Source organism: Rhopalosiphum padi, chromosome 4 (assembly GCF_020882245.1).
Source record: "Rhopalosiphum padi isolate XX-2018 chromosome 4, ASM2088224v1, whole genome shotgun sequence".
Taxonomy (NCBI): Eukaryota; Metazoa; Arthropoda; class Insecta; order Hemiptera; family Aphididae; genus Rhopalosiphum; species Rhopalosiphum padi.
The window spans coordinates 45,666,783-45,680,984 of record NC_083600.1 but is presented as its reverse complement, the minus strand read 5'-3'; the positions used below and the strand labels follow the sequence as shown (position 1 = coordinate 45,680,984).

The window sequence follows — 14,202 nt, the reverse complement described above, 5'->3', positions numbered from 1 at the left end:
AGTAAATGATTTATTCGAAAATGTTAATGTATTTAAATTTGAGTGAACCGTTTTATCAATCTCTAAGCAATAATAGTTTATTAGCATTTTATAGTTTTTAAGAAATCCTAAGTTTAATTATATTATTAAAATAAAAGTACTAATGTATTTATATCATAATTATTATACGTATAAACCTTAAACCTAAATATTACATTTATTTTATATTTCACCGATAACATTTTATTTGAAGTGCATTAGTCTAGTTTAATAATTACTCATATGAATTCTGATTTATTAAGTACTTATAAACATAATTTTTTTTTTTTTTTTATTTTAGAACTTTTAGTAGCAACTATTATAGTTCAACAATTGTAAACATAATTAAAACGATAAAAAAAATTATATGTTCAATAATAAATAAACTGTAAAAAGTTTTGTATTTCCTTAAATAGCATAACAAATCCAAAATATACACTCAAAGAAATAAAAAACTTGGAAAAATGCATTAAATCGTTATATAGGGGGGTGGGGTACGCATGTAAAAATAATAATATTATTATCTTATTATATTATTGTGATTATTATTATTATCATCGTCACACGTGTCCGTCGTCCAAATAACGGCAGTGTGGTATTGGGGCTGCAGCGGTGGTGGACCCACACGCTCCGTACGCCGACAACAACTGTTCGGCTGGGTGGTGCAGGGGACCGGCGCAACGCCGACGACGGGTGTCGTGCCGCCGCCGCCGCCTGCCCACCCGTGCGTTTCGAAAAACAGTGTGCTGCCGAATGGTTCATGTACGGTCGTACGTCCGCTGGTCTCGGTTCGATCCGCTGTCGTGATTGCCGCATGGTCACTCGAATCACCACCACCGCCGTAGAGGTAACGTATATGTACAAAATACTGATGTAGTATTACAATGCATTAGAACAGTACAAATATATCGTAGTAATAGGTAAAACATGATTGAGTCGTAATAAATTAATTTAAGCGATAGTGTATAGTCACGAGTCCAGTTTCGTGGCCAACACAAATTATTATTTTTATTGAGGTATTAATAATAAAATTGAGTGATAGTTAGAAATAATAACAATGTTACATTTATTTAATTTTTTTAATTTTTATTTGTACACGTAAAAATACAATCGTCTTAATACATTTATGACAGAGTAATTCAGTATATAGTATCACATACGTTGTTATATTATATTAATATATTAAATATTTTAGTGTTGTTATATAACATTTAGGTATATTATAGAGGCAATTTATAGCTCTAATTTATTTCATAGCTATAATCTCATAGTGAAAACGTAGTATTAATTAATTTTTAAAAATATATCGTACAATATATTCACCAATAGAATATATTTTACGTATCGTAAAGTGGATATATATGATGTATATGTATGTGCATATTTTAACGTCAAAATAGAGTCGAGGGCATAACACTGTTCAGTGGCGTACTTGGGGTTAAATTTTAAAGCGAACTTCCTTCTAAAATTTAATCTTATTATAAAATAAGATGATCTTCCCTTAGTACGCTACTTACCCTGATTTTTACACAAGCCTTACAATTTCATCATGATCGCGAATTGAATATTGTTTTTACTAAAATCGTTGTTTGTTGAATTATGGTTTCTCCGATATCTCGCAGAGTCGTAGTATAATGTATGGTAATTTATTTAGCGGTGTTATAAATGTAATATAGGTTATATTGGCACGTGAAGTCCCGCAGTACATCTACTTATATACCCCGTTCCGAAAATTCGAACATTAAACTAAAACTAAATCCTCACCAGTCACCACCGGTCTAATGCCTATTTACACCTTTCAAAACTGCTCCGATCACCATCGCCACATAAATCGTTATAGTAATTTCTCGAAAAAAAGATCTTTCTTTAGCATGATTTTAAACGTTTAATAAACTAAATATTAGGTTTACTATATGTGTTGATAATGATCTTATGAGATTAATACAAATGGTGTCCAAAATGTTAAGTAATAAATATCTACCCAACCTCTAGCATTCTAATTATTGACGTACACCGTACAATATTGTAATATATATTACTTGTATTATAATATTATTGTATCAACAAAGTTGTGTTCATTATGGTAATTATTAATCATCTATATTGTATTAGGTATACATAAACGATGAATTCTTATGATATTATTATTATGTTTACCCTAACCCACTTAGATTACACGTGCTCGATGATTCAACGTTGACTTTTCTCAATCAAGTAACATTAATAATTTGTTAAAAACTTTGGTCACGGCCTTATCTGTATTTTACTCCACATTGATTGTATTTTACCGAAAGTTTTATATAATGATTGATAGGCCAATATAACTATATATTATTGTACTTAAAAAAATCATTTGTATCGTGTAATAATTAATAAATTAAATTAATATTGCTTGATTAGATTCAATTATTTCATTGTTGCTGAAACAATGGATATACTTGTTATATATAAAATGGTAAAACGATTCTTCGCAGTGATTATTGAACAAACTGCAATGCCTGTTTTCACATTATTGTTTTGTTATACCTATGATGTGCTTCCTCATAATATGCACGATAATGTCACTATGGTTGTGCAAAATCATCTAATTGTATTATTATGTTTAGAATCTCGGTTCATATCATGTTCGGTATAATTTTATGTTTTAAATCTTTATCACCTCTATACATATAACTGTATTGATTATTTGTCAATTATTAGTAGTATTGTGAAAACATTTCTATAGATTACAGTTTTATGATCTGAACAATTTCTACATTTACACACACAATATATTGATAGTTTTTAATCGTGCACCTGTGGCTTCCCTATAAGTATTATATACAAAGTGTTTCATTAAAAAGTAAAATAAAAAAATATTTAAAACATTGCATAACATTGTAAATATATGCTTAAATAACCAAATCGTGATATTGCCAATATTGGCATAAAAAGAAACACCTGTACACGTCGAACAATGAATTTAAAACTAATCACAAGACTAACTACCATAATCCAAAGATGTTCATCAAATTTTTATATTTTTAATTATATAATATACTTGTATTTCGTCAGGCGTCAATTGCAACAAACAAGTTGTTGTTAAAATTAAGATTTATAAAAAAAAATAATTTTTTGGTCTCCATATAAACGTATAAACGTATAATATTTTTTGGTCTCCATATAAACGTATAAACGTATAATATTTTGTGGCTTTTTGTTAAATCTATAAATCGTTTAATTAAATAATACAACTCAAGTAAAAGTTGTGGGAGAAAGTAAATATAAATCAGTTGCAAGTTTTAATAGTTGTTTAATAAATAAACTTCTTAAATACATCACAATAATTATAATTCTATAATGATAGATTTTCTATCATTTAAAAGTATATGTTTTAAAATTGTACAAAATGTAGTGTTCTTAAGTTGAAAAAAAAATAATATGTATTTTAGTAACTTATATTTAAATCATTTTTAAAGTGAATCAATTACAAATTTAAAAAAATAATATGGATAATTTATTATTTAAAACATTTCAAAAACAATTTTTGCTGTTTGCCTTGTATTATACCACTGTGGAAAAACAAGTTATTTTTAAACCATAGTTTAAAAACTGTTTAGTTTTTTAAATAAATGATAAGCCTTCTTCGTCTATACAAATTTTAACTAATGTATTATGATTTTCGGGAAATGGTGTTTTACACTTGAGTGAATTAAAAATCCTAGTGCAAAAATATCTGTACTAAATGGAAAGTAGTCTGTACTATAAAATAGTGAATATGAAGCCCATGAAGGTATATTCAAGTAGACAACGCTATTAGATTATATGGAATTGTTTAAATAAGTATGTGTATCGCACAGCGTAAAATACAAATAAACTTGTACGTGCTATGTGATAACGCTGAAAGTAGACCATGATGTCTATATAGTTAGAAGAATGATTTATACTAAAATAATATATCTTATGTACTTCAATATCTTAACATATATTTTCTTAAACAATAATATAGATATAGGTAATCAAGAATTTCCGTAACACATAATATTAGATTTAGAAAATATATTGTTTAGCCAGATTTTGATAATTTAAGAAGAATTAAATTAAATTAATTTATTTTCAAAATTGTTTCAACACATCAGTTGACTTTAAAACATAATAATAAAACCGAAACTACAGATTATTGAGGCTATATGGTTGAACCACGTTATTTGTTTAAATTTAATTTAACAAAACCAATGAGTGAGAGAGAGTAAGTGGTATAATAGGGTTCTTGTTAAGTGTGCAAAATATGAGCTGTTGTATAAATGGCTTGTATATATATAGTGGTTTTCGTTAAATCTCAAATACCTAGTCTATGCTATTTATTTTAATATGCTATTCATAAGTCTTCGTTGAATGCGTTTCGTTACAAATACCAAACAAGTGTAGTTTTAATATACCACACGATTATGTTAAATAAATATTTTGATAGCTCTTTGCGTTGTACTAGCAGAATAAAATTGGAATTCTCAATGATATGTGACATAAATTTAAGTATACACTTGTGTATTTACAATGATTTAAATCAAAGCATACATTTATATTGTATCGACATTTGTAGACATGCAAAATGGTTAGAAGTAAGTATAATAGTTTGAATTGCAATATGCGTTTTTACCACTTAAAAGTATTTCAATGTTCATAAGTAAAATCGTTGAAAAGACCCAAACCGCGCATACTTTAGTTATACCTTATACGTAATATATAACATACTTGTAAATATTTATATGTCCAAGCTATAATAACAAAAACAAGAAGTTTATACAATTTTAAAATTCTTCCATCATTGAATATTGAATTATTGCACATCAATTGTATATGATATTACACTAGCTCCGTTTAGTTTTTATAATAGCTAAAATAAATATTAAAAATTATAACTATCCACACATAATAAATATAACATATTATATAAACTTTTTTTTTTCGTGGAGATTATAATAACGTTTGAAAATAATTATAATATAAACTGAACGATTACAGCAAAAATTTACTTTGGTGAAGACGCTTAGATTTATAAAACAATATTATAAGCATTGAATAATATTATTTATTCATTTAATATATTAATAATTAAATGAAGAGTTTGATTGTATCTATATACACTCTGTTGTGAGCGTTATTTGAGGTGTAGTGCATAATATTATATACCACACATATTACAGTAGGAAATTTTAAGCTTGTTAGCTTTCGCGGTCGAACACATTATATATGTTACATAAAAGTGGCAGCGATTTTAAAATGTTGATTTGATTGCTTTCAATTAATTTAAAAGCTCGATACCAGCTGTTTTAGACGGCAGTCAATCGTTTATTTCTCCACGCTAGTTAATCAGTTTATTTTACGTATTATATGATATTATAAAAAAGTTTAATGAGCAATATTTTTTTTTTTTTTTTTTACTCGCAATATATAGGTGATACATGTTTTCTTAATAAAATGTTTATTTTATTTTTACGTGTAATGCAGTATACCGGGTACAAACAAGTTATTAAAAAAATTGGATTGCTTTTATATCTTGAATTTTTTTTAAAGTGTTAGAATTTTAATAGCACAGAACTTGATGAATATTTATAAATTAACTTTTCATTTAATGTTTTTTAACAAAAATAATAAGTAAATAAACGTGAAATAAAAAATATTTATTCATTTAATTTTTTATTAATTATTTAAATGTTTATAAAATTAAAATTACATACTTATCATATTATAATAAAATTATGTATTTTTCAAATTATCACTATAACTTTTTAATTATTTATGGCTTAGAAACATAAAAGATAATATTATTCAAGTAAAGAAAGTAAAAGATGGTAATTTAATACATTCAGAGTTCAAAATTAATTATTTATTTCGGAAAAATTGTTATAACTAATTTATAATCTGTCAAATATAGAGTTTTCAGGAAGCTTTATTTTTCCGACAAGCTAGACTCAAAATGTCATAAGCCTGTTATTCATATTTTGTTTAAAAATATTAAAATGTATTTAGAGAAGTTTTTTTTTAATAGATTGAAGCTAATCAGTTGAATATAATAACTAATAAATAATAATTAATGTCTCAAGTAAAAAATTATTATTTATGATATGATGAGAGACAATTTTATTTATAATTTTAATAATTATTAATGAATAATGAAATAAAATTAATAAAGGATTTATGTTTTTATTTTCTTAAAAAACAAATCTTCCTAGTTTATAATTCTTATTTTATTTGTTGCAAAAGCCAATATTATAATAAGAAAACTCTACCCTTGAAAGTATTTTCTCACTTTGACAAAAATATAACACTGCACTATCTCATGAAAATCTCCAGATAAAAAATTAAGGGATTTAAGTATTTCAAATATTAACAAACAAATTATTGAAAACAAAATTTGATTCAAAATCGTAGTGGATTTAAAGTTATTGCAATTTTTATAAATAAGATTTTAAATAAATTTATAACAAACACATTTATATAACCAATCCGTCAAATAATTTTCACCTAAAAAAGAAACTTTAAAAGAAATATGCTGGTCTTAGTAAAATTCTAGTATAACTTTTTGATTTAAAATTGTAAGAATAGTCATTTATACTATTAAAATATAACCTAACTATAATGTTTTAGATTATGTAAAGTTGGATCTCATAAAACAGGTGACATTTATTTTATTGTTATTTTGCCACACAAGGTAAAGGTAGAAGTAAGACGAATCACTGTTTATGTAGAATTTGTAGTAATTGTAGTAATTTTCCGTTCACCGAGTATTACAATTTAATTTGGAATAATTATCGTTAGCCCATTTCCACCAGCACGCGCGCATGTGTTACGTCCGCCCACCACCACCCGCGTTTCATTGGCCCGGAACGATATATTCACCAGACACATAAATCATGCAAATTACACCGCCAAGCACTGGCGCTGCGCAGTTCAAATAGCGATTAACCAAAACGACACACATATAATATCATTTACGAAATTATATTATTATAATAAATGTCCAATATACATCTTGTTATATAATAATATGATAATAGTAAGAGAATATTATTTTCAATTAAAATATTTTTTTATTACACTAAAAAAAAATATAATCGTTAATAGTTTATTTTTATACAATTATTTGATAGATAAACACAAAAAAGACATTTAGGCATTGAATATTTTTTTTTTAATTGAATTTTATTTGTTTTTACTGTAAAATTTGAATTGCAGTAATATTTTAGTTTTATTTTATGCTTGCCATTGAATTTTTTATTTCTAGTTTATCGTTATAATCTAAGAAATTTCAAATAACTGTGTAGTATGCACCTTATATATTTTTTTTTAATATTTGAGAGATGCGTTTTATAAAACGTAACTATGTGTTGAAAATAGATCTGGTATTAATAATATATTAATTAGTTCAAGTCAAAGCTCAGTCGTTTCATAAATGATCTCTTAAAGTCCCTTTATTATTTATTTTATGTTTTAATTTTTTAGATTAACGAAATATAAATAGTGTCCGTGTTATATTAACATAATCTATTATAATGTGACTTGTATAAGGAAAATCTGCAGGTATAAGATTAAGTGTAATATCGTCTATATAGGATAGCATCTCTGTTAGAGAAAGATAGAGGTAGATAATGTAATTCAAATCATAGAGATTTGTATAATAGTTGCGGTTAAAATTTAAAGTTAGATTTGAATTATGATAACTTACCTAATAGCTAATGCACTCACGTCTCACACGCAGATGCATCATGTAGGCACAATATGACAGTTGAGTGTGTTTAATTGTTATAAAATAGAACCTAGTGTCAAGTAACTTAATGTGAATTCCGTTCACCGTTGCAATGTTAATTAGTGATATTGATGTATCACATTAACTGTTTCCGGAATTAATCAAAAGACAGTTATTCTAATGAGAGAAAATTATATTTATTAAATATATGGTACACCATGAAAAAATCCCAACTTATTGTAGTTAAGAAGGTGTGATCCAGAAGTTAACTACTTTGAAATTAAATTAAATATAATAGTTTTATATAGATAACAGTTATACGAATAGTATATTAAATATGATAATCAAGTAAATTGATTTAATAAATGTTATGTATGCGTTTGTGTATTAATAATATTTTAGAATATTATAATATTCATACTTAATTAATAAATAGTTTAATTATTTCCAAGAAATAAATATTTATTTTTGTAATGTTATGAATGTTTATTTAGATCTTATGATTTTTGTATTTTTAAAAATATTATAAAGAAAATAAAATATATTTTGATTTTAAGTTTCATCACTAAACTTCAAACTTTATATAAGATTAAAATATAAATACATTTATGCTTATATATTTAGAAGTTTAAATTAAAAAAGACCTATTTCTTTTTATATTTTTATTTAAACATAATAATAATTATTATTATTTTCCCTTAAAACTTTTTCAAAAGTTTTCAAAAACTCACATAAGGTTCATAATAATTAATTTAAAATATTGCATTGAAAAATGAACTATATTTCGAATTCACAAACGTTCAATCATAATGATATGTTATTTTTAAGATAATTAACATATTGCGTTTATATTTTTATACTTAATAATATTTATAATTCAATGACTGTATAGTAAAATATTATTTAAATTATTTACAAATACAAAAATGTTAAATGCTTATAAATAATTTAAAGTTACTTTACATTTGACTTATTTTATAGTCTAATAAACATATTTTACGAGGAACCTTTTTATTTATTTTTAAAGCTTTTCAATGAAGCATAAAATATTTTATCAATATTTATAAACAAAAAATTAAAGTCAACAATTTTTAATGTCTATAAATTACTTAAAAAAGCCATAATATTTTGAAAATTATTTCATGACTAAAATTGTTAATAAAAATATATTTGGTAAAAATTTCAAGTATTCACTAGCTGTTATTTGGTTTTGAATTATTTTGATAAAAGTTGTTGTTGTACCAATATTTTAGTTTTTTTTATAAGTTATTTTAATTATTTAGAAAAGTATATGGAATTCTATCCTCGAAAATATTAAAAAGATCCAATTTTATACTAAAAACAATTGTCGAAGTTAAAGATTAAAGCATTTTTTCTGTTAAAAGACATGTACAAAAAAAAAAAAAAAAAAATTATTGCAAAACCAATATATTATTTTATTCATTGTTCCATACAGAAACTATAGTATTAAATTTTAATTAATATTAAAATAATATTTGAATATGTAATATAAAATAATATAAAAAGTCAGAACGACTCGAGTGAAGAGACATTGACACTACCAAGTACCAACTACAATTAACTCTAATAAATTTTTGAAGTAGGTACATTATTATATTATTTTATTTTATTTATAATTTATTATTGATAATATTGAAAAAAAGACACGACAGAAAGTCTCATGGTTGAGACACTTGATAGCCTTAAATAATTTAAATTTTTAAGTTTTAGTTTGTTATCACAGTATAATATTTGTTGTTCTATTTTGCAGCAAAATAGAAATCTGTGAATTCGTGAAACTTTGTTTACACTTTACTGTATAACTATAACTGATTACTATTATATACCTACGAGTACAGCTATATTGTAGGTATTTGTGATCTCACGATAATCGCGTGTTTATTAATATTATTATGTTTAGTGCATATGATACTATAATGGTATATACCTTGCTGATTAGGTGCCTTCTATTATTATATTATTGTTACGTCATATTATATCCTGCAGAAAACAGATAATAGCCATTAATAATATTAAATAAATTAATGTAGAAGTTATCTATGCAGGCTGTTCGCTGTCATTGTCACGGAATATTATAAGATTCATATTTTCACGCGTGTTATCATCGTGTGTACTTAGAATGAAGAATGTTGTCGGCAGGATATACGTTAAAATCGTATTCGAACGATTCGACGCCATTTCACGAGTAACTGGAACATCTTAGCAGTTACTGCTGGCTGTAGGTCGACCGACCACCACTTTTTTGCATCATCTGTCACTGCAGTCGTCCGAACCTTTTTCCAAGGGTTAGCCTCAGACGTTACGGCGCTCCGGACGTTTCCAGTAAACCAGCGGAGCAAACTCTCCTCCGCCCGGGGCACGACCGTCCGAAAACTTATGACGACACGCCATTTTTTTTCGCGAATTGCCGCTGTAGGATTTGAAAGTCAAACGTATTTTGTCGCGTGTGCGTTTCGAGCGGCAACCGTGTGAAGAGAAACCGCAAGTCTGGCGTCGGAAAAATAGCCCAATGGTGTTGGACATCGATCGCACTGTAACCGAAGCTCGTCGCGATATCGTCGCGCCTTTGCAGTTGTCCGCGTGAGTGACCGTGTGACATTGGCAACATTGCGCGCTCGTGCTTGTACCACGGTATCACACATCCGTGGTATGAACCGTTGACCACAACGGAAATTTCCGTAGTAAAAATATACCACGAAAATCGCCATTATGCACAGTCATTTATTTTGTTGTCTTGTTGTCGTGTTGATGGCCCGTTTTTACCGTTTTATTCGTACTGAATACACGATTATTCGCGTGTTATAACCGATATGTGTTTGTCATCATGTTCCTGCCGCCGCTGGTTATACTTATATTTAGTCTATGCCAAAATTCTCCGCTTTCACGAGTTCTTAAAATATGTAAGTATGCAAACGATCAGAGTATTGATCTCTTCGTTGATTTATAATATAATCGGCTATAATTATTATTATCATAACATTAATATTGTATTGCGTATTAAATGTTATTGTTTATGTACGTAAGATGTTATTAAGGTGTCATTTGTTTGTACGAGTCATACTAATTATACGCCCCATATTAAAAACATTATTAGACGATGTGCTGTTCTTCTCGTTTTTTTTTTCACTCCATCGTCCCACAAGTTTTCTATATCCCTCGTCAATGCTGCTGATAACCTTCCGTTAACTCACCGGAAACTTCACGAGAACAACGTTCGTGTGTAAGCCTCTCCCCTCATCGTGTTGAAATGAGTTCGAATAATCACGGTTTCCATTAATACTGATTGTACACAATGACATATTAAACGAGCGTTTGGCAGCCGGTCACCGCGATACCGCACGTCTATCGACATCGCGAAGCCATCGTGTAGAAAAGTCACACGATTTGTTAAATATGATAAATAGTGCGATAGTGTAAATGTAAATTGGTAAAAATAAACATTGACAATAAATCGTGTCTGATTTTATTTAATTATATCCTTAACGTGTCGCCCCTTCAGGGGTGGTCATTTTTGCCTCATTCCTAATCTACAGGAACCATTTTTTTTTTAGTAAAATAAGTTGTTTTTAAGCAACTAAAGTGTAATATTTTTCTATACAATTTATATACAATTAAAATTAACTGAACACATAGTTTGTTGAATTTTATTATATGGCTTTATTTATTACTGAAAAAAATAAAAACATAATGTAAATAAATGTATATTAAGTATATTATACTTATATAAATATATATAGGTACAGTCTATATCACGAATAATTATTACTTTATTTTTAATTAATAATTATACTGTTTAAATTTAAAAACAACATTAAAAAAACTAAAAACCAACTATGTAGTATATAAATTTTCATGTGTATTTCATCATTGAGTAATAAGTCACTTATTTAAGGGTTGAGTTCAACTTAAATATTACAATGATAAAATGTCAGTATGCACAAAAAATAAATCTGAGCGGAAACGATATGTTAGGCTCTTATTAATTATTTTAAGGATATTTTATTATAATATAAATATATTAATACTATTATTTATGTGGTACAAAGATACAATATATTATTTATGGTAGATGAGTTAATAATATTTTTTTTAAATTTGCATACTACGGATACTTGAGGCGAGGGGAATTTTGAAGAAATATATTTTCAATAGGAACACATTCGGGGAAAAATGGTTGTGTTCTCTGAACCTTGCCCTATTCTCATACATGGTGTACCATTGATATAGTATATTAAATTCATTTTAGGCCAAAATATTGCATAGTATGTTATATTGTTTTATTAGTTTATAATACCGATGTAAGAACCGTATAGTACTATGAATAAAATTGTGATATAAATAGCAAACACATTAGTATAAATATTTTATTATACCTAGTAGAATGTTGTGTTAATAGTTTTTATGATTAATATATTTCAAATATATACAAATTACTAATATTGTTTTAGGGAAAATCATTCATTTACATTTTAATAAGTATTAAATTTCATCAAATTTTGAGTTTATTAACGATTATTAAAATTGTCAAGATATATTTTTGAAATTTATGAACTGCTATTATAAAATCTTATAAACAATTTTTTATTAAATGTCTTTTATCAACAATGCGGTAAAAATATTAAACATTTTAAATTGGCTAAAAATGGTAATTTTTTGGAAAATTAAATTACGACTATAAGTAAATAATATTAGGTGAATATTTATTTATATTAGGTTTCTACGGTTATTCCTTTCTGAATTACATAAAAAAAAAAATATATTTCTCTAAAAACCAGTGTTCTCGTTTAAAAATTATTGTCATTTTGCTGTTTTTGTTTGATTTTCCCTAGTAATAGTAATACTAGTAATAGTACAACGATTTTTCAACATTTTATATTCTAAAGTACTAAATAGATCTAATTCAATACCAGATATCACCCTAAATGTTTAGAATTGACCATTTCCTAGTTCAAAACGTGACGAACAGATACGAGTACAAAAAAATGTAATATATATATATTGCAATATATAAGTTGATATAAATTCCTCACTCCTCTTTAAACTTAAAAATATAATTTACCTACGGAGTTATGAGATAATAACCGTGATGATTTTATTATAGAAAATATAATCACCTATTGTAATATGTAAATTGTAAAGTGTTGAGTCTGCATTGTAAACAATAGTAGTCAAGTTAGTATAATATTATTTAAATCAAAAATAATTATTATCCATTAATTTTCATAATCAAATGAAGAAATTATTATATATTATTTAATGTTAAATGAAAGATTATTGCGTCTATAGTAATCGTTAACATGATTTTGTATTAACAAAAAAAAGTTTAACAATTTATAATTATTGTGTACTATATTATAATATTTATTTTCTATAAACGTGGTCAATCATTAAAATATATTTTATAGTATATATAGCTATTTTTAAATACCTATAGATACTATAATATTCATCATTGTTTCTGCCGGTGTCGGAATACGATAATATTTAGACATAATTTTAATAAACAAGAGCGCGTATACCGGCAACTTTTTTTCTGTGAAAACTACCTAATGTAATTATGTTTTGTAATTTATTTTTTATATCATAATTTCTTGAACTTGAAGCCAACGTAGTTTCTTTGTCTTTTAGCATGATTTGCCACTGGATGGATTATAATTTACTATAGATACCTAAGTTACAGTACTGCTAGCGAGGCAAAAACCAGGGTTCAGATAAAATAGTTTTACACATTGTAACATTTCCTCAAATAATCGTTCTTTAAATGTTTAAAACAACACAGTAGGTAGTTATATCCTAATTAATATTATAAAAGTGAATTTTTCAGTATTGCATTTTCGCTGGATATTTGTATACCAAATGTATGTCGTATATAATAATATATTAATTATGAATTATAAATTAATATTTTGAATACTACGATATTAGCAAATTCAGTAGATAATATAATGTTATCTTATCGTTGAGTGTACCTACATATATGTGTGTGTGTAATAAAATTAGAATATTTTTTATACAGATTTAATCGTCAAAATCGCAGAGATGTTTTGCCCATTCAGTTCCGGTGCTCCGCCAAGAGCCAACGTAACACAGACTGAACAACAACCACCTTTGAATCTGAAGCATCTTAGCGAAGCTGTCAGAACTCTTACTTCGCCACCGGTGAGTAAAACATTGACGATTGTATAATAATATATTTTTGTACAATATACGTGGAATGTGTATTGTGTATACACTATATACACATGAAAACGAGGGTAAAAAAAATAGTTCATCTTTGTTGTACACAACTATGACTGTTGCACACAGAACAGAGTGTATAGTTAATGTACACAATAATATTTCTTATCCGTTTTCTCCATTCATCACCATCATATTATTACTATACTATCGTAGATTCCCATATGTATTGCGATAAAAAAAAAAAAATATAAGAAGTT

General features: G+C 26.3%; 1 protein-coding gene across 1 annotated transcript in view; it reads left to right on the top strand.

The window, feature by feature from the left end:
* The first annotated feature begins 726 nt into the window (after positions 1–726).
* LOC132929609 (head-specific guanylate cyclase) overlaps positions 727–14,202 on the top strand; it is a 237,184-nt gene continuing 223,708 nt past the window's right edge. Inside the window, exons 1-2 of the mRNA XM_060995082.1 lie at positions 727–865; positions 13,782–13,924. Coding sequence (XP_060851065.1) covers positions 13,805–13,924 — 120 coding nt within the window. The 5' untranslated portion in view covers positions 727–865; positions 13,782–13,804. The remainder of the gene's footprint in view (positions 866–13,781; positions 13,925–14,202) is intronic.